The 21,185-nt window shown below is 45.0% G+C and overlaps 1 protein-coding gene across 1 annotated transcript; it reads left to right on the top strand.

Annotated features, from left to right (window-relative positions):
- Positions 1 to 6,168: 6,168 nt before the first annotated feature.
- Positions 6,169 to 21,185, top strand: Ms4a18 (membrane spanning 4-domains A18). The gene is made up of 7 exons (XM_075974988.1): positions 6,169 to 6,290; positions 9,460 to 9,930; positions 11,659 to 11,772; positions 14,690 to 14,746; positions 17,247 to 17,357; positions 18,557 to 18,670; positions 20,712 to 21,185. Exons 2-7 carry the CDS (start codon positions 9,472 to 9,474, stop codon positions 21,000 to 21,002), a joined length of 1,146 nt encoding a protein of 381 aa, XP_075831103.1. The 5' UTR covers positions 6,169 to 6,290; positions 9,460 to 9,471; the 3' UTR covers positions 21,003 to 21,185.

Raw genomic sequence — 21,185 nt, 5'->3', positions numbered from 1 at the left:
TTCACTTTCTTATTTAGCTTCTCTAGGATCATGAACTATAGGCTCAATGTCCTTTGTTTATGGCTAGAATCCACTAATGAGTGAGTACATACCATATTCATCTTTTTGGGTCTGGGTTATCTCACTCAGTAAAGTGTTTTCTATTTCCATCATTTGCATGCAAAGTTCAAGATGTCATTGTTTTTTACCACTGAGTAGAACTCTAATATGTATATGTACCACACCTTCTTTATCCATTCTTCTATTCCATTGGTCAGCATCTCTGTTTTTATACCAATACCAAGCTGTTTTCATTACTGTAGCTCTGTAATAGAGTTTGAAGTCGGGGATGGTAATGCCTCCAGAAGTACTTTTATTGTATAGGATTGTTTTGACTATCCTGGGTTCTTTGTTTTTCCATATAAAGTTGATTATTGTTCTCTCAAGGTCTGTGAAGAATTGTGTTGGGATTTTGATGGGGATTGCATTGAATCTGTAGATTGCTTTTGATAGAATTGCCATTTTTACTATGTTGATCCTCCCAATCCAAAAGCAAGGGAGATCCTTCCATTTTCTGGTGTCCTCTTCAATTTCTTTCTTCAAAGACTTAAAGTTCTTGTCAAATAGATCTTTCACTTCCTTGGTTAGAGTTACCCCCAAGATATTTCATGGTATTTGTGGCTATCATGAAAGGTGTTGCTTCTCTGATTTCCCTCTCTGCTTCTTTATCCTTTGTGTATAGGAAAGCAACTGATTATTTGGAGTTGATCTTCTATCCTGCCACATTACTAAAGATGTTTATCAGCTGTAGGAGTTTTTTGGTAGAGTTTTTGGGGTCACTTATGTACACTATCATATCATCTTCAAATAATGAAAGTTTAACTTCTTCCTTTCCAATTCAAATCCCCTTGATCGCCTTATGTTGTCTTATTGCTATTGCTAGAACTTCAAGCACTATATTGAAGAGGTACAGAGAGAGTGGACAGCCTTGTCTTGATTTTAGTGGAATGGCTTTGAGCTTCTCTCCATTTAATTTGATGTTAACTGTTGGCTTGCTGTATATAGCTTTTATTATATTTATGTATGAACCTTGTATCCCTAATTTCTCCAAGACCTTTATCATAAAGGGGTGTTGGATTTTGTCAAATGCTTTTTCAGCATCTAATGAAATGATCATATGGTTTTTTCTTTCAGTTTATTTATATGATGGATTATATTGATAGATTTGCATATGTTGAACCAGCCCTGCATCTCTGGGATGAAGTCTACTTGATCATAATGTGTAATTTTTTTTTATGTGTTCTTGGATTCAGTTTGCCAGTATTTTATTGAGAATTTTTGCATCGATGTTCATGAGTGAGATTGCCCTGTAATTCTCTTTCTGGTGAGTCTTTGTATGGTTTTGATATCAGGATAACTGTAGCTTCATAAAAGGAGTTTGGCAATGACTCTTCTGTTTCTATTTTTGTGAAATACATTAAGGAGTATAGGTATTAACTCTTCTTGGAAGTTCTGGTAGAATTCCGCATTGAAACCATCTGGTCCTGGGCTTTTTTTTTGGTAGGGAGGTTTTTGATAACCGCTTCTAATTCTTCGTGACTTACAGGTCTATTTAAATTGTTCACTTGGTCTTGATTTAGCTTTGATATATGGTATTTATCTAAAAAAGTATCCATTTCTTTTACATCTTCCAATTTTGTGGCATACAGGCTTTTGTAGTAAGATCTAATGATTCTCTGAATTTCCTCTGTGTCTGTGGTTATGTCACCGTTTTCATTTCTGGTCTTATTAATTTGCATGTTCTCTCTCTGCCATTTGATTAGTTTGGATAGGGGTTTGTCAAACTTGTTGATTTTCTCCAAGAACTAGCTTTTTGTTTCATTGATTCTTTGGGCTGTTTTCTTTGTTTCTATCTTGTTGATTTCAGCCCTCAGTTTGATTATTTCCAGTCTTCTACTCCTCCTAGATGAGTCTGCTTCTTTTTTTTCTAGAGCTTTCAGGTGTGCTGTTAAGTCTCTAATGTGTGCTTTCTCCGTTTTCTTTATGTGGGCACTTAGTGCTATGAACTTTCCTCTTAGCACTATTTCATAGTGTTCCATAGGTTTGAGTATGTTGTGTCTTTATTTTCATTAAATTCAAAGAAGACTTTAATTTCTTTCTTTATTTCTTCCTTGACCCAGGAGTGGTTCAGTAGTTGACTATTCAGTTTCCATGAGTTTGTAGGCTCTCTGGGGGTAGAATTGTTGTTGAATTCTAACTTTATTCTATGGTGATCCGATAGTACATAGGTGTTTACTACAATTTCTTTGTATCTATGGATGTTTGCTTTGTTACTAATTATGTGATCAATTTTTGAGAAGGTTCCATAAGATGCTGAGAAGAAGATATGTTCTTTCCTATTTGGGTGGAATGTTCTATATATGTCTGCTAAGTCCATTTGATTCATTACATCTGTTAGTTCTCTTATTTCTCTGTTAATTTTCTGTCTGGTTGACCTGTCCATTGGTGAGAGTGGAGTGTTGAAATCTCCTACTATTAGAGTGTGGGGTTTGATGCATGCTTTGAGTTCTAGTAATGTTACTTTTACATATGTGGGTACTTTTATATTAGGGGCATAGATATTCAGAATTGAGACTTCCTCCTGATGAATTGTTCCTGTTATGAGAATAAAGTGTCCTTCTCCAACCCCTCTGATTGATTTTAGTTTGAAGTCAATTTTGTTAGATATTAGTATAGCCACACCCGCTTGTTTCTTTGAACCATTTGATTGGAAAGCCTTTTCCCAATCCTTTACTCTGAGGTAGTGTCTGTCTTTGAGTTTGAGGTGTGTTTCTTGTAAACAGCAGAATGTTGGATCCTGTTTTCATATCCATTCTCTTAACCTGTGCCTTTTTATAGGTGAATTGCATCCATTGATATTAAGTGATATTAATGACCAGTGATTGCTAACTCCGATTATTTTTCCTGGTGATAATGTTTGTGTGTTTCCCTTCTTTGAGTTGTGCTGGTGGAGGGTTGTTAGATGCTTGTGTTATTATGGGTGTTATTGGTTTCCTTGGTTTGTGGTTTTCCTTCTAGTATTTTCTGTAAGGCTGGGTTTGTGGCTAAGTATTGTTTAAATATGTTTTTGGCCTGGAATATCTTGTTTTCTCCATCAATGGTGAATGCGAGCTTTGCTGGATATAGTAGTCTGGGCTTACATCCGTGTTCTCTTAGTGTCTGCAGCACATCTATCCAAGACCTTCTGGCTTTCATGGTTTCCATTGAGAAGTCAGGTGTAATTCTGATTGGTTTCCCTTTACATGTTACTTGACCTTTTTCCCTTGCAGCTCTTAATATTCGCTCTTTATTCTGTATGTTTTGATTATTATATGGCGAGGGGATGCTTTTTTTGATCTAGTCTATTTGGTGTTCTGTATGCTTCTTGTACTTTCATAGGAATATCCTTCTTTAGGTTAGGAAAGTTTTCTTCCATAATTTTGTTGGATATATTTTCTGGGCCTTTGAGCTGTAATTCTTCTCCTTCTTCTATCCCTATTATTCTTAGGTTTGGTCTTTTTACAGTGTCCCAGATTTCCTGGATGTTTTGTGTTAAGAATTTGTTAGATTTGTTATTTTCTTTAATCAATGAGTTTATTTCCTCTATAGTATCTTCGGTGTCTGAGATTCTTTCTTCTATCTCTTGTATTCTGTTGGTTATGCTTGTCTCTGCAGTTCCTGATCAATTACCCAGATTTTCCATATCCAGCCTTCCCTCGGTTTGTGTTTTCTTCATTACCTCTATTTCATTTTTCAAGTCTTGAACTGTTTCCATTACCTGTTTGATTGCTTTATCATGGTTTTCTTGGGTATCTTTGAGAGATTTATTCGTTTCTTCTACTTTTTTGTTTGTCTTCTCCACTTCTTTATAGCAGTTTTTCACATCCTGTTTAAGGTTCTCTATCATTTTCATAATATCACGTTTAAATTCAATTTCTTCTACTTCTTCTAGAATAGGGTGTTCAAGTCTTCTTTTTGTGTGATCCCTGGAATCTGGTGTTGTCATGTTGCCTTTCAGATTGTTGGAGGAATTCTTGCATTGACACCTGCCCATCTCTTCCTTCAAATGCAGCCAGGACAGTCTTGGTGTCTTGGTCCAATCTATGCTGTGACTGAGTCTGGGTGGATCTCCTCAGTGCAGGAGCAGGAACTGTTCCCCTTTGGGTGAATAGCCTCAGTGCAGGAGTAGGCACTGTTCTTGGGCCAAGGACCTCGCAACCAATAGGGCAGGCTTGGGGGGGGGCAGGGATGTGTGGAACAAAGAAGCCCCTGCAGCAGGAGTTGAAGGGGTCCAGTGCTCCTTTCCTGGATGTTCTGCCCCGCCCTGGGATGGCACCCACTCACTGGTCTGAAAGGTTGTCCTCAGCCATTAATTAGATTCTTTAGATACATAGAGATTGTATTCTATATAGATAGGTAATCGTCAGCCACTTCAAGAATCTGTAGAACATGACATTTAAATAACTTAGGGTTCTATTGATGTGAGACATGAGTGCTCCTGACAGCACCAATCTATTCCCAAGAGAATAGTAAGCACCAAAGACACTCCACTTGGAGTTTGTTTCCTTCTTGGCTCAATTGGCCTTGGGCAAAGAACTGCCCATGCCTTGACCACTGACAAAGTACATGGTGTCCAGACTGGATAAGCAGGGCACAGGAAAAAAGACTGTCAAACCTTGCCAAGACAGGGTAATATGGTTCTCAAATTTTTCCTGCCTCTAAAAATGGTCTGTCAGTTACTCTAGGCCTTAGCCAAAGTTGGTGCTTCAACATTGCAAATGAGACTTTGGGTGATTGCTCAGGTAGCCAATTATCTCTGTCATATATTGCACATTTTGGAAGCTGCTTGATTGCACTTCCTGCCTACTCAAGTAATATTATCTCCCTTCTCAGGCCTTTGATGGGGCTGAAGATTAGATAGTTGTAGTTAGCTTCCTCTTATGATTTAGCCAAGCCATTTCTGATGCAAGACTTAGACTCCTTAGGATAGAACATTTATTAAAACATTTAGCATATGTTCCTTGTTTAATATTGTTTATGCTGGTTGTAATCCTAATTTTATACTTGATATCTGTTCCTAGTGTATATAGTTTTGTATTGTGTTTGGAACTCTCTTATTTAGACAAAAGGGGGAGGTAATGGGGAACCTCCGTCAGCCAATGACCTTTAAGAGGCTGGACCAGGTTAGGGTGTGAACATTTGGGTACACAAAGAAAACCGCAGGCCTGCCCAGGGCTCATGTGCTCGCGCTCTCTCTCTCTCTCTTTCTCTGGTTCCCGTGTTACACACCTGAGGTTGGACTTCTCATTCCTGTTCAGTGAGTTTGCCCCTTATAATAAAGAAATATAATTGGAATCTTTTGGAATTAGCTTGGGATTCTTTGGCCCGTATCCTCATCCTACTTTTCCCCAACATGCCTGGAGCCTGCTCGGGCTTGGGATGTCTTAAATAAGTTCAGCCCAACTCCTGACGAGCCCTGGTGTCTCAGCCCAAACGGGTGGTCTTGGGAAGGATGAGTGGTATTCTCCAACTACCCGACAAGACAGTGCTGTCAGCCCACAGCCTCTTCCCATGTCACCACACACAGCCCAAGGCCAGACAACTTCTCTAAGCTGTCATAAAAAGGGGCCATTCCTCAGTAAGGGTACAATTTGTTCTCTCTCTTCCTCCTCCCCATCTCCTTCCCTCTCACCTTTCCCACCTTCTCTTTCCCCCTCCCCTTTCCCTTTCTCACCTTCCCCTCCTTCCCTACCTCTCCCTCCATGTTTTTATCCACTGTGTATATTCTTTATTAAAACATTTATATCAGCTCTGGTGTAGTGAATACTTCACATACACACACACACACACACACCATGCCTTGGACCCATGGTTGCTGGCATGGCATAGGTCTGCTTTATATAAGGACACCATTGGTGCTGGTTTAGGTCCCACCCTGGTCACTTCATTTTAACCTAATTCCTTTTTATAAGGTCCCTAACTCCAAGTGCAATCACATTCTGACATTCTGCATGTGACATTTGCCTCAAAGGCAGACTTTGGCAGGAACGCTCCCACAGAATCCTATTCTAGAGAGGCCATAAATACTCTGAGGGGTAGATAAACTCAAGGTGGGAGCCTGACATTATATTCATTGGCTTTCAGTGAAACTCCCAGGAGGACTTTGGAGCTTGAAAGAGAAACCTGCTATTTCTTCCCTCGCACTTTTGAATTTCCAAAGCAGCTGCAGAAAGTGTCAGAGCCTAAAGAAGACAGACTTGCCAGGACTTAAGGTAAGACTTTTGGGCATTCCTTCACAGGGTCTTGTCGGAACTTAGACCCTACCAAGAGGGACCAAAGACCTGGGTAAGCTCTGGAAAAGTCCTTTAGGAGCTTCAGGTGTCAGGGGTCCCCTGGAGACAGTGCACTGAAGCATGGTGAGACCTTACAACAACCCAACCTTGGAGACTATGGCTTCGGCACCTGGCAGGCTGCTGAAGAGTCAGGACAGGTCCCTGGAACTGTTCCAGCTCTGTCTGAGCAAAGCAATCCCAGGAAAGAAGGCTGAATGTGTTGGGAGAGGGCTGGGACAGGGGGCGTTCTGACTGACCTCTCCCCGAGCCCATCTGTTCAATGCAACGTGGTCAGGTTTGTTTAGGACCTCAGCCAAGAACTGGTAGGGAAAAAAAAAAAAAAACTCGTTTGTTCCCATGTTTTCCTATCGGGTCCCCTGGAGCACAGTCTAGTACTTAGCTGTCTATGTCAATTGCCATGTCTGTGACCATATGACGATATTGTTCTTCAAACACTGAACAACAAGGAACCTTCTCTGAAAAAAATAAAGTGTGGGGAAGTGGGGGGAGATAGAGCTAACCTGTCTTCCCATGGCATGTGACAGAGAGGAGCATTCAGCATAGCATTTATTTTGAAAGAGAGACAGACAGATGTTCCATCCAAACCAGGTTGGGGCTACAGCTAGCTCCATTAGCAGAATGTTTGCCTAGGGATGCACAAAGGCCTGGGTTTGACACAAGCACTCTCAGCTCCACATAAACTGGGCATGGTAGTGCATGACCCAGCACTTGGGAAGTGGAGGCAGGAGGATCCTTAGCTACGTACCAAGTTCCAGGAAAATCTGGGCACATGAGACCCTGTCTCAAAAACAAACCTCAGCCTCAGCATTTTCTGCATGACTGTTCAGGTTAGCTAACCTCTCTGACCCTCAGTTCTTCTACAAAATATCCATAGGAATAGCACATGGCTGGAGGAACGGCTTCCTATATCTAAGGCTATGAGACGTAATCAGTAATCATTTGTAGTTGCTATAGCTGCTGCTATCTGCCACCTCCCTGGAAAACTTGGGGTTCCTGAGAGAAAGCTCAGAGTTTAAGGAGACATGGCACATGATGCTTGACATGGTATGTTCCCACAGCTGAATACCCAATGGGCACAGTGCCCCTCTATAAAAGTTAAAACAGTGTTACAGAAATAAGCCTAGATTCTAAGCCCCCCCCCCCCCCGCCGTGAGCTATGCAATTAGTCATCTCCACTCAAAACCCTTGGTTCCCATGGGACTTACTGGAGAGATGGGGGATGTGGAGATGAGGGAGACATCACGGGGACTTCCTTGGCTGTCAGGTCTTTCTCTTGTTCACTTTTTTATTGGGTGCTAAGAGTTGAATCCAGGGCCTCCTATGCACTGAGCAGTTCTGTCACCAACTTTCATTTCCAGACCTTTTTACTTTTATGTAATTTTAATCTCGAGACAGAGTTTCATTAAGTGGATCAAATTGTCTTGCAATTACTTTATAAACAAGTAAGCCTTGGATTTGCAATCCTCCTGCCTCAGACTCCTGAGGAGCTAGTATCATAGGCCTGCACAGACCCTACTTGGCAGGCGTTTTGTTGTTGCTGCTGTTGTCTTCTTGGATTAGCCTCAAGACAGGGTCTCGTGTATCCCAGACTGGCCTCAACATCACCATATGGCAGAGGATGACCTTGAACTTCTAAATCTCCTGTTTTCCCCTCCCAAGTGTTGGGACCCTAAGCATGTTCTACCACACCCAGTTTCTTTGGTGCCGGGGGTAGAACCCAGGATTTCATGCATGTTTGGTAAGCACTCTGCCAAAAAGGGAGTCTTTCTGTGCTACTGGGGGGTCACAAACTTTTCCAGCATCAGCGTCACCCGGGAGGCACAGTAGAAGACAGAGAGCGTCTGGACGGTGGACTGAGATTTTACCAAGTGATACTCGCACCGCTGACCTAGAGCCCACACTTGGAGATCCATTTGGCTTAGTATTGGAGATGAAATAGCTTGGAGTCTAGGGGCTGCAGGGGTTCAGAGGAGAGCCTTTCTGTTACGGATGGCTGCCGCCCTTCAACAATGGGCGAGCTGAGAGTGCTCGCCTGTGCTGGAAGTGAAATCGTCAAGGAAAGTGCTGTCCATATCCACCTTTCTCAGACAGGCCACGGAGCTAACGCTCTTGCACCTCCAGGTCATAAAAGCAGAAACTGAGAAACAGACTCAGAGCTGTCTAACCTCTGGACCCTGATGCTGCCTTGTCTGGGGGTTTACCATCTGTAGTAGAGAGGGCAGGTCCATCAGCCAGCACTAGAGTCGAGCCGCTTAGGGGCATTTTCCTCGCTCTGGTCCTGCTAGCACTGTGGAGCACCTTGAGTTTGTCATCTAGAGAGGCCAGGAAGCTTCCCGCTTGCATATGGCTAGAACAGGATTTTGTGCCGCAGCATGTGGCATCCTGCCAGCAAGGAGTGTACAGTTTATGTGCAATTAGATTAAACAGAAGTGAATGTTGACGGGGGAGTTGTTCCTCATCTGAATGGGAACTATTTCTACCTCTTCATTGTGCTAATGAGGCTGCCTGCTTCCTGCCACACATCCTTTCTCACCAGCGCAGGAAAATCAAGACATCCACCAGGTCTACCTTATCAGAGGTCAAGTCAGGACCACGGTCACATTGTTCTCCTCCAGCAGCCTCAAATGCTGGAGATGGAAACCATGAGCTGTAAGGGGCAGGCCACCCCAACCAGTACCCTAGAAACAGCAGCTGGGATACAGATGAAAGGAGGGTAACAAAGTGCCCACGTCATTCTGTTCTCAGCACCCGCATGGCAGCCCACAACCATCTGTAACCCCTGTTGCAGGGACTCTGGCTCCCTCTTCCAGCTTCTTTAGGCTCCAGGGACACGCATGGTGCACAGACATACATGAAGGCAAAACCCATATACATAAAAAAATAAACTAAATAATTTTTAAGAGACCTAGATTTTCAAGTAGGGCTAGATCACGTGAATATTGTATCCCCAGAATATGAACTTCCAGAAACCAAAGACATGTGTCTTGTGCAGTAGGCTTGCATTTTAGTGAAGACAATGATAGCCACAGGGAGGGATAAGATGGATTGTTGATTTGTCAGTGAAAATTGCATCGTCTGTGTTTTGTAGCATCTCTACATCATGAACAAACAGCAGAGTGTGTCTACTGTCACTGTCCCAGGTAATGCCCATGCCGTCCAGCCTACCTATGCTGTGGCCTCTGGAAGCCAGGAGAAGCCTTTGGAAATGACCGCTTATCCGGCACCAGCAACCATGCTCCAGCACAATACAGGGAGTGCAAACTTACAGAACCCGCTCGTTGTGATCCAGAGCCCAGCAGGAATGACAGGCCTGCAGGCCCAGCCCGCTGTGCCCCAGTATCCAATGGGAATGGCTGGTGTGCAGGCTCCACCAGGAGTGATCCAGTACTCACCAGAAATAACAAGTGCCCAGGTCCTGCCTGGAGACCCTCAGAATCCCCTGAACACTGTCCCGGGGCCAACACAGACCTCAAGCTATCCCCAGTGGAACATGTCCTTTATGTCCTTTCCTGAATTTAATCCTAAGAAATTCATTAACGAAGAAGTCAGAACATTAGGGGTGAGTATGACGTCATCCCTCCAGCTTTGTAAGCCTATTTCTGGTGCCTCTGGGTTCAGAGGGCAAAGGAGGATAGCAGGTTCTAAAGGCTAGGTCTGGGACAACCCCACAAATGGCAGTCCCACCCTGTATCCCTCTGCTCCCATTTCACTCCATAGGCTCTTAGAGAGGCTATAAAGGGAGTGGTCCGTTTCCTAGTTATCAGGGGCCAGGCTCAATAGCAGTTTCACTAAAAAGACCATTGACCCAGGCAAGTGGCACAGGCCTCTGAGAGCCTCGGCTGCTGTTTTTCTATTAGAAGATCTAGTAAGCTCCTCTATATCTTACAAGCTCTGAGGTGGCCGATTTCCCCCTCCACTAAGAGTATCCTGCCTCCTTCCTGCATCCTCTAGTTTCATTTGACACTTTGAAAAGTTCAGCTTCGTTCTACTTTTTGAGGCAGAAACAAGATCAGTCCTATGCTCCGCTAGAAGCCAGCCAACTCCTAATAAGATGACTGACTCACGGGACAGCTGGCTTCTAGCAAGTCCTCTCTCTCAATGCACTTGCTCACTCAGCATGGAGACAGATGCAGAGATGACCAAGGCATGGACCTCAAACACCAAGGGGGGATTTATTTCATGGCAGTTATTATAACTGTACCTTCCGGCAATGTCCATGAAGACACATACACAGTCTTGGGGCTCAAAGAGTACAGATGGCCCAGATTCCTTTGAGAAGTCACAACCCTCCTAGAGGCAAGAGGACAAGAGCAGATTCAGGAGGAGACAGACTCAAACAAAACCCTGCTCTAATGGGGATCTGGCTAGTCTATGCCCTACGAGGCTTCAAATATGTCAGAAGCTTTGTATGGTGATGCTGAGAGCCAGAGAGACCCTGGGGGGTAGGGCCTAGTGAGAGGTATAAGTCACTGGGCTAGTCTTTGTAGAATCTTAATAGTTCTCATGGGAGCAAGACTGGCTTTCAGTCTCACTATTTAATCTCTCCCTCTTGCAAATACTCTACCATGGTACTATTTACCACGCAGTGACACAGCCAGGGAAGCCCTCACCAGAGCCTGCCTTATGCAACTTAAACTGACAGTCCCAAAACCGTGAGCTAAATAGACTTTTTTCCCCAAATTACCCAGCATTTGGTATTTTATTTCACCAACAGTAAATGGGCTAATACATACCCAAACCCTCCTTTCTTGTCTCTCTGTAGAAATAAATAAGTAGATTGGGTCAAGAACAGAGAGCATTGTTTGTATCCCCAATTTATCAGAGACACCTTTTAGACCAAAGTCTGCAAAACTGTCTCAGGAATCCAAATGCTGATCCCAAGGGCCCGCAGAGACTTGGATTGCATGTAGGAAGGTGATGTGGTGATGTTACGTGGGCATTATAATTGTTTTGTGATTTTTTTACCCGATTAATACTGGTGAAATGTGTGTTAGTTCTGGTGACTGACTATCTGAAGATATTTGGAAATCCAAGTTCCAAAGAAAACTGCTCTGAACCATCTTACCCTTTTTATTGCCCAGGGTACCCACTGGTACCACCTGGGGAACTTTAAAACATACCTGGAACATGCCCCCCAAACCAGAGACAGTGGTCTAGTCTAGATGTTGGTCTAGATGAACCCCAATACTCGAGTGGCTCTGGGGCACAGGCAAGGTGCTAAAGCCCAGGCCAGCAGCCCACAGTCGGGTTCCACTCTCACCGGTCTGCTCTCTGTTCTTCCCCACAGGCCATCCAGATCCTCATTGGCCTGTTTCATATTGCCTCTGCAGCCAACCCTCAACTATACGGGACCCGTACTGTGCTGGGGCTCTCAGGGTACCTGGTCTGGGGAGGACTGTCTGTGAGTACAAGGCCATGTGGCCTCCTTTCTAGGTCATCAGAGGGGACCCTTGGACCCTACACCCAGTCATATAACCCTTACAGCTTCGAAGTCTGCAGGCGCTGCTGAGGCTGAAGAGCCCGCCTATACCCTGGCAATACCACCTCCCGCCTCTAAGGAGGTTTGGGCTGCAAACATTTAGTACCATATTATTATCAGAGTTTTTAGGATCAGAGCCTGAGCTATGCAGCACTAACAAGCCAGGCTCCACTCCCCATCTGTAACAGGCCAACTGAAGAGACAGGTCAAAGCAAAAAAGAAAAGAAAGGTGGTTTATTCGCTGTAACCACAGTGAGAAGAGAAAGAAAGAGGCCCAGTGACACCTCCCCCAGTTTCACTCTTGAGGTTTCTGTAGAGGATAAGGGGTACACATGACTAAGCAGTTATGGCCAAGGTGTGGTCCTATTCATCACTGACCCATCATTGCCTCAGCTCCAGACTGCCCTGCAAAGTCACCTGACCAGTTGGCAGAGGCAAGCTCTTCCTCTGGCTGCCACCAGCTTCAGCCTTCTCTTCCTCCAGCACTGAACACTTAGAGCAATTTTAACCCCTCGTATCCTCGTCTTAATCCCTAATATATGTAAGTCGGAGTCCAGAGAGGTTCGTGCTTCACACAGCATCTGCCTCCCATTCATAAGAGCAACTGCAAATTTTTCAAGAATTAATTAAGCAAGTTGTCTAACCATTCAGTGATAGGAAACTGACTATTGCAGATAAGTAGCCAGGGTCAAGGCCTTCCCCTGCTGTGGAAAGATCTCACCAGCAGGGGGCAGGCATTTGCAAGCACAGCCCTGTGTATGCGAAAGTCAGGGGAAGAAGAGAACCCTTCAGAAGGACGGGTCAACTTGGGATTTAGGGTGCAGGTCAATCGGGGTCACACAAAACTTCCACTGGGTCAGTGACTCCTTACCTAGAAAACTTATATAAACCTTACAGGCAATAAAGGCTGAGTTTAAGAGGAGTTTTAGTATAGAAAGATTTTAAAAAACAGAAGGAGGCAGAGCCTTCAAGCCTGGGTTGCCAGGAAAAGTGAGAGGTACTTCCAACACCAGGAAAAGCCCGGGGAGCTGCTGGTCTAGGGGCTCTCATGTGGCAGAAACTGGGTGAAGACTGAGATCGTGCCTGCTGAGATGGGTTAAGCTTCTGGGCTTATCAAGGGGCAGGCTAATGGGGATCTTGGGCTATTTTTCTGACTTATGCAGGCAGCTGTGCCACTGAAAAGCTCATGCCCACATGAGTGATGACTCCCAAAAACTACATTCCCTGATCTGCTTGCAAAACTTGTAGACACTCCACTAAAGAGTTTCTTCCTCCCCAGCAAGTGACTTTTAAATTTTTTATATGATTTATTTGATCATGGTTTTCTCCTCCCCCAACTCCTCCGAGAACCTCCCCACCTCCCTACCAACTCAACTTTATAACGCTCAGTACGCTCACACATTCTCCCTCTCTTTCCCTCTCTCTCTCTCAAAAAAATTTTAAAAATGAAAATCAAGACAAACAAGCAAAAAAGCCAATAAGACAAACAATTTCCAAAAGGAAACAAAAAGACTCCTACCCCACCCTCCAAAAAAAGAGTTTGCTCAGCTTTTCAGACCTTGTATTTTTCTGAGCTTCCTGAGCCGTGACACCCACACACACACACACACACACACACAAATAAATGTGATATTTTTATTTGTATGTCTATTTTGTCTATTTTAAATTATTCCCTAATGCTTGCATGAGTATGTTTTGAAGCACATTCTCAAATGGCTCACTGATGGTTTATGACTATGCAGTTGACTTTTCTTTTTTCTTAGTGATAGGGTCTCACCAGGTAGCAGCCCCTGGCTAGCACAGAATTCACTATAAACCAGGCGGCCCATGAACTAACAGAGATTGGCCTGCTTCAGTACCACCACCCCCTCTAAACAGTTGACATCTGCACAATGATCTTCTATCTGGTGAAATAACTGTGCTTCCTTATTAATCCTAGTGACTTTCAGGTGTGCTGGAATTTCTATAGAGGCTCTCGTATCATCCGCTATTGAAGACACCATGAAAGCACACGCGGTTTTAGTTCATTCCCTCGTCACAGCACACTGGTTTTGTGCTCCCCCCCCCCACCGAGTTCTTGGGTTTCAGTTTAGTTTTAGGTTCCAGTCCCCCAAACTCAATGATCTAGGGGGAGCCTACTTTTTTTAAGATTTCCGACCATGCATTTCAGTGCTCCCTTCTGACTGTATAAGGGTAGCACACTTAACCGTTTAGAAGTGTTTCACTCAGTGATCCCTAAAGAAAGATACCTAGTGCGGGGGAGGTGGCTTAGTGGTAAAATATTTGCCCAGCACATCCAAGACCCCGGGTTCTGTCCTTGGTAGTACAGAATGAAGCGGTGTGTGTAGGAGCTATGGTTCTTGCAATGGTCACTTTCACGGGTGAGAAGAAAAAGACTTCAACAATAACTCAGAAAGATCAACTGTGAGAAAGCGGGGGCCTTGTTAGGACTCTCAGGCTGGTCTAGGGGCACAGCAAGATGAATTAGTAGCAGATACAAAGCAGGACCCCCAGTATCCTCTCTCCCAGCCTCAGTACAATGACCACCATGCTACCCTGCCCCTAATTTCCCAGGATGCGATTGTATTCAAAGACAGGACAGTGTGAGCAGTGAGTGAGTTTGGACATGGTATGGCCCACCGTGCTCTTGAGGAGACCTAGTCAGATGGTGGCGATAAGGAATGACTTAGGGCATCCTACATGAGCTGCAGGGATCCGAGCGCCACAATATTTGATAGGTTGGAGACAGTGATATTGTCAAGAGGAAGCTCACAGATTTACATGCATGGGAAACACGATGTTTGGAATTTAAAAACAAATTTTTTTTATGTTTATGTAGTTTATCATCTCTGGATCCCTCTCAGTCTGCGCTGAAAAGTGTGCCAACAGTTGCATGGTAAGTCATCATGCCATTTCTTTAATGACCCATGAGTCTTAAAGAGGCCCTAAGGACCATTTACTTGACTGAATTAATCCTTTATTTTACATAACTGGCCATGAAATTTAAAGTGCAGGGCCCAACTGTTAATCTAGTCTGTTTTCCAAGCTCAGTTTTTACAATGGAAATTCCCTTGTTCTCGGCAGCTAGGGAGCCTGGCTTCGGAGCATGCATAGAACTGTAAACTCTGTACTCCTGTCTCAAAAGATAAACTCCCACATATTTCTCCAACACAGTCAGACCTCTGAAGCAGGCATCAGTGAGCAATGAACAAGACCTGCACGCGTCTTCCTCCATGGCTCCCAGGTCAGGGCCTGAGGGTTATGGGATTTGGTCCATGACCCTGTACTCATACCAAGATTCAGGAAATACTTCTTATCCTACCAGGCACAATCCTGGGGAATTTTCCCCCATCCCCAAGGCTGCTTAGAGCAGGTAAGGGAGGGAGGGGAGGGCGTTCACAGCTTGGGGAACTATTTCTCCCTCCATGTGTGCATTCTGCTTAGATGGCAGGGGTCCCTAGATGAGAGACCTCCACCCCACCACCACACATGTCCTAGGAGTCAAACAACAAAGCAAGAGAAGGCTCTAGGAGTGGAACAGGAAGGGGCTTTGAGGTTTCACTGGGAAACTGGCAGAGCCAAAAGGATTCAGATCCCCAACAAAAGGGTACAGGTCTTAAGTGTGTAGGGAGGGGCCAGAGAAAGCCACTGGTCAAAACAGGGAAACAGAACTGACAGAAACACATAGACACACAAAGAGCCACATAGCAAAGACAGCCAAGATGGCCACCACGCATGCATACCCTTGAACAAACTAAGGGAGTCTGGTGATGTCTCACGTGGATCCCAGACACTGGCTCAGCAGTCATGGCCAACCTTTCTTTTGTGCCATATATAGAAAGTCCCTTAACCAACTCTTTTTGAGGGGGTGTCAGAGGAGCTTGGACTTCTGCAAGCACCAAAACCCTGGGTTTCTAGAACAAGACTGGGAGCTTTCCACAGGACTTTTCATGGTAGGGGTAGGAAGGAGGGTAGTTTCAAGTTAAATTAAAGATGGCTCCATGAGACAAGATGGAGGAACCTTTGCCCCATCAAGAGAAAGGTCAGGTTTTGCCTAAAATCACACAATGAATATGTGACAGAACCGGGATTTGAGATCAGAATTCTCTAGTTCCAAAGCTGTGCTGAAACATATTGCATTTGCTACTGCTACATAATGCATCATATCCCAAAACAAAACAACAAACAAAAAGCATTTAGCAATTTAGAAAAGTCATAAGAATTTTCTGTACAATGCCCTGGGGGTGTTCTGCATTAAACAGAAAGCCAGACCTGGGCCAGCTGGAGACGGGTATGTATTTCAGTCATCTCCCTAAGGTACCTTTTTCATTAACTGGACCTAAACAAGTATGTCTGCAACAGTTGTAGCCCCAACCATAAAGCATAGATCCCTCAGTCCCCTTGAACCTTTGAAGTGCTGTTCTTCATCTCAACTGCCAGAGAAGAGCCTGGTCGTCTGTTGACCTATGCTGCAACCGTTAGAGGCCTCAGCATAAATGTAGAGCTGGTTCCAGGACCTCCTTCCCCTTTCTTCCTCTACATGGCTTCTGTCTCTTAAGGAACACGGGAAATGAAGGGCAGGGTTATTCCCTAAAGCGTTTCCCCGATTCCTAATCCCTGATCTACAATGCGAATTTCTACTACCTGGGTTTGCCTTCAAAAGAGGCAACCCCTCAACTCCCCAACATCAAGTAATCTCACATTGTCCTTCAGTGTCCCAACAGGGCTGACCAAACACCGCCCACATCCTCTGGGAAACAAAGCTCTTGCCAAGCAAGGGGCGTGGCATTCCCGGGCCTCTCCGGGCTCCATTAAATGACTAACTCCTAACTGAAATCTCTGCTTCACTTTCTACAACTGGCAGCTGCCCCAGACTCAGCCCAGATGTGACATGTTGAGAACCCCACTCAAGGAAGCCGCCTGAGTAGAGACAGACAGCAAACAGTTAACATCTCAACACAGTGGCTAGAGCCCTCACATCTGAAAATCTTTCCCAGCCAAGCATGCCAAGCCTGGCTCCAGCCCCAGGCTCACCCTCAGCCTCCTTAGCTTCCTACTGTCTCTTCTCAAGGCAGGTTTGGTGTCCTTGCTTCTTTCTTCTGCAGAGCAGGCCAGCAACCTCCTCTTGCCTCCAAACAGCTTTCCAATCTCATTGCCTGACTCAGTTGCTTAGCCAGGTGGTTGAGATGCCCCCAGTGGGTAGTTCCTGCCCTAAAGAGTCACGGCATAAACAATCATTATCTCACTATCCTGGGGTAAATGAACAGACTTCTGTCCCAACCAGCCTGGTCCTCTCCTTTCTGCCCTGCTCCCATTTTGTCCTGCATCCTAAGTCTTCCCAAATGCTGAGCCTTGAAAACCTTTGCTCACCATTCCCCTCCCTTAATGTCCTTCAGGTGAACGCCAGCATCGGCATGAATGTCGTCAGCTCCATCTTTTCCCTTCTTGGTATCATCATTATCATTGTGGATCTGCGTTTTTCCCGCTCGGAAAATGATTCACTGATGGTGAGCATTACAGCTGACTGAACCCAATGTTTCTTCGGGATCAGGAGGGCTTACGTGGTTGCTCCTTGAACAGGAAGGAATTGCAACAGAATTCCATCCTAATATGATCCATAAGTTGCAGAACTTCCTCCAAAATCCTGCAACTGCTATGGCAATCATAATGTTCTTCACACCACAGTGAGGACTCTGAGATTAAGAGACAAAATGTCTTGAGAGTGGAGATGTGGTTGCTTGTCTCAAGCTGAAACCTGGTCCTCCTTCAGGACTAATCAAGCTGACCACAGAAACGTGGCCGAGCAAGAGACTCATCTACAGGTGTGAGGGCAGTCCTCAAAAGGAGAGCTTCCCTGTAGGCTCCAGAAGAAGCCTAGTCCAATGACAGGACATGGCAGGAAACCATGCAAGGTTGTTAGCATCTGGAGTCCAGCCCTAGTCCACAGGATGGACTGACAAAGAGGTAGACTGTGGTCATGTAGAACAGAAATTTAGGATTCCAAGAGGCCTGAAACCAGACCCTGGGATCCCATCTTCTGCTGAAGGGGAAGAGTAAGGAGGAGAAGTACTCCTAGAACCCTGCCTCCACAATGCACTATGGGTAGGGAAATGACAGGAAGCACCCTGAGCTCAGTCCTACTCTCAAAGCTCTGATTCAGACCACAGAGATGGAGCTAAGACAGCCAGAAGCCAAAAGGTCCCGACCTCACTGGTACATCACCAATTCACAGTAAGGACCCCAGCCCCTCATACAGGTTCACAGTCAGGGCATTTGTTAGGGTTCATCATCTCAGAAACAAACTTTAAAGCAAGTAGTTTGTGTAGAGAGAGGAAGTAAACATGACCTCAGGGCAAGGAATCTGGGGTGCTTACATACCAACCCTATCAGCCACCAATGGAAGACTGCTCTCCAGGGGGTTGTTTGAGCTTCAGGCTTGAGGTATAAACAACAGAGTGGGCTCCTAAGGCCACAAAAGTCCACAATAAAAAAAAATGCAGTGGCTGACAGGAGGAAGCTGAGGTGTACGGGATGGATATGGCGAAGGCACATAAAGGTCACGTCTATGTCCAGGAAACCACACACAGAGGGGTCTCCAGTTTTCCAGACGAGGCAAGGGACATTCGCTTTAGGAGAGCTACAAATACAGACTATCATCCAGTCAACCCTGATGACTGAAAAGTCCCCATTTCCTCTCTGCCCCTAGAGTTGTTTGAACGCGATCTCTGGAGCTCTCTTCCCCTTCGTCCTCCTGGAATCCATCATCACCTGTGTGGTCTCACATTTTGGGTGCCAGGCTGTCTGCTGGGCCCATTTTGAGGTAAGTGTTGGGCTTTATTCCATGAATCAAAGTCACTCTGGGGAGGTTTACCAAGAGGAGGTTAAGTTTGAGAAAAGCAAGGACTGAAAGGGTGTATCAGGCAAGTTCTGCTGCCTAACAAACTACACCGAAACCAAGTACCTTAAAATAGCAAGCATTTACTTCGGCAGCTCTCAACCTGTGGGTCATGGCCCCTTTGGGGGTCACATATCAGATATTTACATTACAATTCATAATGGTAGCAAAATTACAGTTATGAAGTAGCAACAAAATAATTTCATGGTTGGGGGTCCCCACAACACGAGGAACTGTATTAAAGGGTCAAGCACTAGGTTGAGAACCACTGATTGACTTGGTTCTGGATTCTGCGTGTCATCCATGTGTAGGTAATACATGATTTGCTCCTCGGTTCATCTCACATAGCCTCACTCTTTAATCTGCACCCAGCTGCTAACAGGCTTCAGGAAGGCTGGTGTCCAGGGCTCTTAGTGGGTTAGTCAATCTCTGCTGACTTATCTCATCCTCCAGTATGTCAGCTTGAGTTTCTTCACAAGGTGGCTGGATTCCCAGCACAGCAAGACATGTAATTCCTCACAGGCAAGCACTCTAGTCCTGGCTTGTGCCCTGCTTGCTGATGTCCTATGGCCAAAGCCACTCAGGTGGCCAAACTCAGAGCCTGGGAGCAGAGGAAAAGCTCTGGCTCTGGGGAGAAAAACTACGAAGTCATCCAAGAGGCATGAATAGGAGAACTAACACTTCTAAAAAAAAAAAAAAAAAGGCAGGTCTGGAGAGCACTGACTGTTCTTCCAGAGGTCCTGAGTTCAATTTCCAGCAACCACATGGCGCCCTCTTCTGGTGTGCAGGCAGAACATTGTATACATAATAAATAAACCTTTTTAAAAAAAAAAAAAAAAAAAGCAAACCATGTTTATCCCAGCCCAATAGTCCCAAGCATCCAATTCCATTGCCATGCTTGAAGTCCAGGGTCCAGTTTTGGAATATGATTTTTCTTGGCACAGTAACCTAGAAACTAAAAGTAACCTTGAGACTGAGAATGCAGGCTGAGAGTTTGGTTGGCACGCTAGAAGCCCTGGATTTGTTCTCCAGCACTGCATGAACCAGGCATGGTAGTGCAAGGTCTATAACCCCAGAAGTTGGGAGGTAGAGGCAGGAGAATCAGAAGTTCAATGCCATCCTTGGCTACTTAGCAAGTTTGAGGGCAGGCAGTGGTGGCACACGCCTTTAATCCCAGCACTTGGTAGGCAGAGGCAGGCGGATCTCTGTGAGTTTGAGGCCAGCCTGGTCTACAAGAGTTCCAGGACAGGCTCCAAAGCTACACAGAAACCCTAAATAAATAAATAAATAAATAAATAAATAAATAAGAAAGAAAGAAAGAAAGAAAGAAAGAGGAGAGCAATGGAGGAAGACACACAGTGTCAATCTCTGGTCACCATACATGTGTGTACACACAGTCATACATAAGCCCATGCTCTGTGCACACACATATAAACACATGCACAGTCTTACCTAGCACAGGGTTGTATAGGCACAATCCTTTCTTAAGCCTAAAATTTACCCATTGGTAACTTCAGAAATACAGCTCTAAGATGTAATAGCTCACAAAACAGGCATTTAGCTCATGATCCTCTGGGCCTTACAGACAGTTCTGATCTGCTGGGATCACTGAATCAACAGTCGGTTGCTGAGATACCCAGTGGTTGAGTGGTCTTGGATAGACACACATGTGTCTGGTAGTTGGCAAACTGGTTGTGAACAGGGGGAAAAAAACCTGGGCTACTTATCTCATTATTCATCAGGTCAGTCCTGACTGCTTTCTGTTCCAATGAGCAGCAAAAAAAGATCAAGCCCCAGTAGGCAAACACTTCACAGGCCCTGACTTATATCCCAATTACTACTGTCTGCTTAGCCAAAGAAAGTCATGTGTGGCCAAGCCCAGCCTACCCCATGGAAAGAGGACAGGAAAGAAGTTATTGCCTTTCTTGAAGTTCAGAGGACACTGATGATTTCCTTTGTCTTTCAGAACATATCTGTGATCTCACCTATATTCAGTAGCAACACTGTCAACACAACCAACGGACCAGTCAACTCGACCAATGGACCAGTCAACTCGACCAATGGACCAGTCAACACTACCAATGGACCAGTCAACACTACCAATGGACCAGTCAACACTACCAATGGACCTGTCAATACCACCAGCCCACACAGTGCCACCAACATCCCAGTCCAGCTCAATGTCCAGCCCACCGTCCCCAATAATGCTTTCCCTGAACACTCATACAAAAATGGAGCTGATCTTGCCCAGAACTAGCTGATGGAATGCCCGCTTCACTGACACAGAAGTACCAATGCAAGTAGCTTTGCTTCCACATGAAACACCTGAGACCTTGACCGTGGCATAACCACTAGGCCAAGATAAACACCCATACTTCTCCCTCTTCACTCTTAAGCTTCCCTTTTGTATGTTATTAACGCGATTTTTAATAAATAAATG

This window comes from Microtus pennsylvanicus, chromosome 5 (genome assembly GCF_037038515.1).
Source record: "Microtus pennsylvanicus isolate mMicPen1 chromosome 5, mMicPen1.hap1, whole genome shotgun sequence".
NCBI classification, from domain to species: Eukaryota; Metazoa; Chordata; class Mammalia; order Rodentia; family Cricetidae; genus Microtus; species Microtus pennsylvanicus.
Note: the sequence above shows the minus strand (reverse complement) of the source record. Positions and strands in the feature narration are given on the sequence as shown.

Excerpts from the sequence above, each read along its gene's own strand:
- Ms4a18 (XM_075974988.1), top strand. The coding sequence starts at position 9,472 with ATGAACAAACAGCAGAGTGTGTCTACTGTCACTGTCCCAGGTAATGCC. Across the intron at positions 14,747-17,246 it reads AGTGTGCCAACAGTTGCATG|GTGAACGCCAGCATCGGCAT; the intron begins GTAAGTCATCAT and ends AATGTCCTTCAG. Across the intron at positions 18,671-20,711 it reads TCTGCTGGGCCCATTTTGAG|AACATATCTGTGATCTCACC; the intron begins GTAAGTGTTGGG and ends TTTGTCTTTCAG.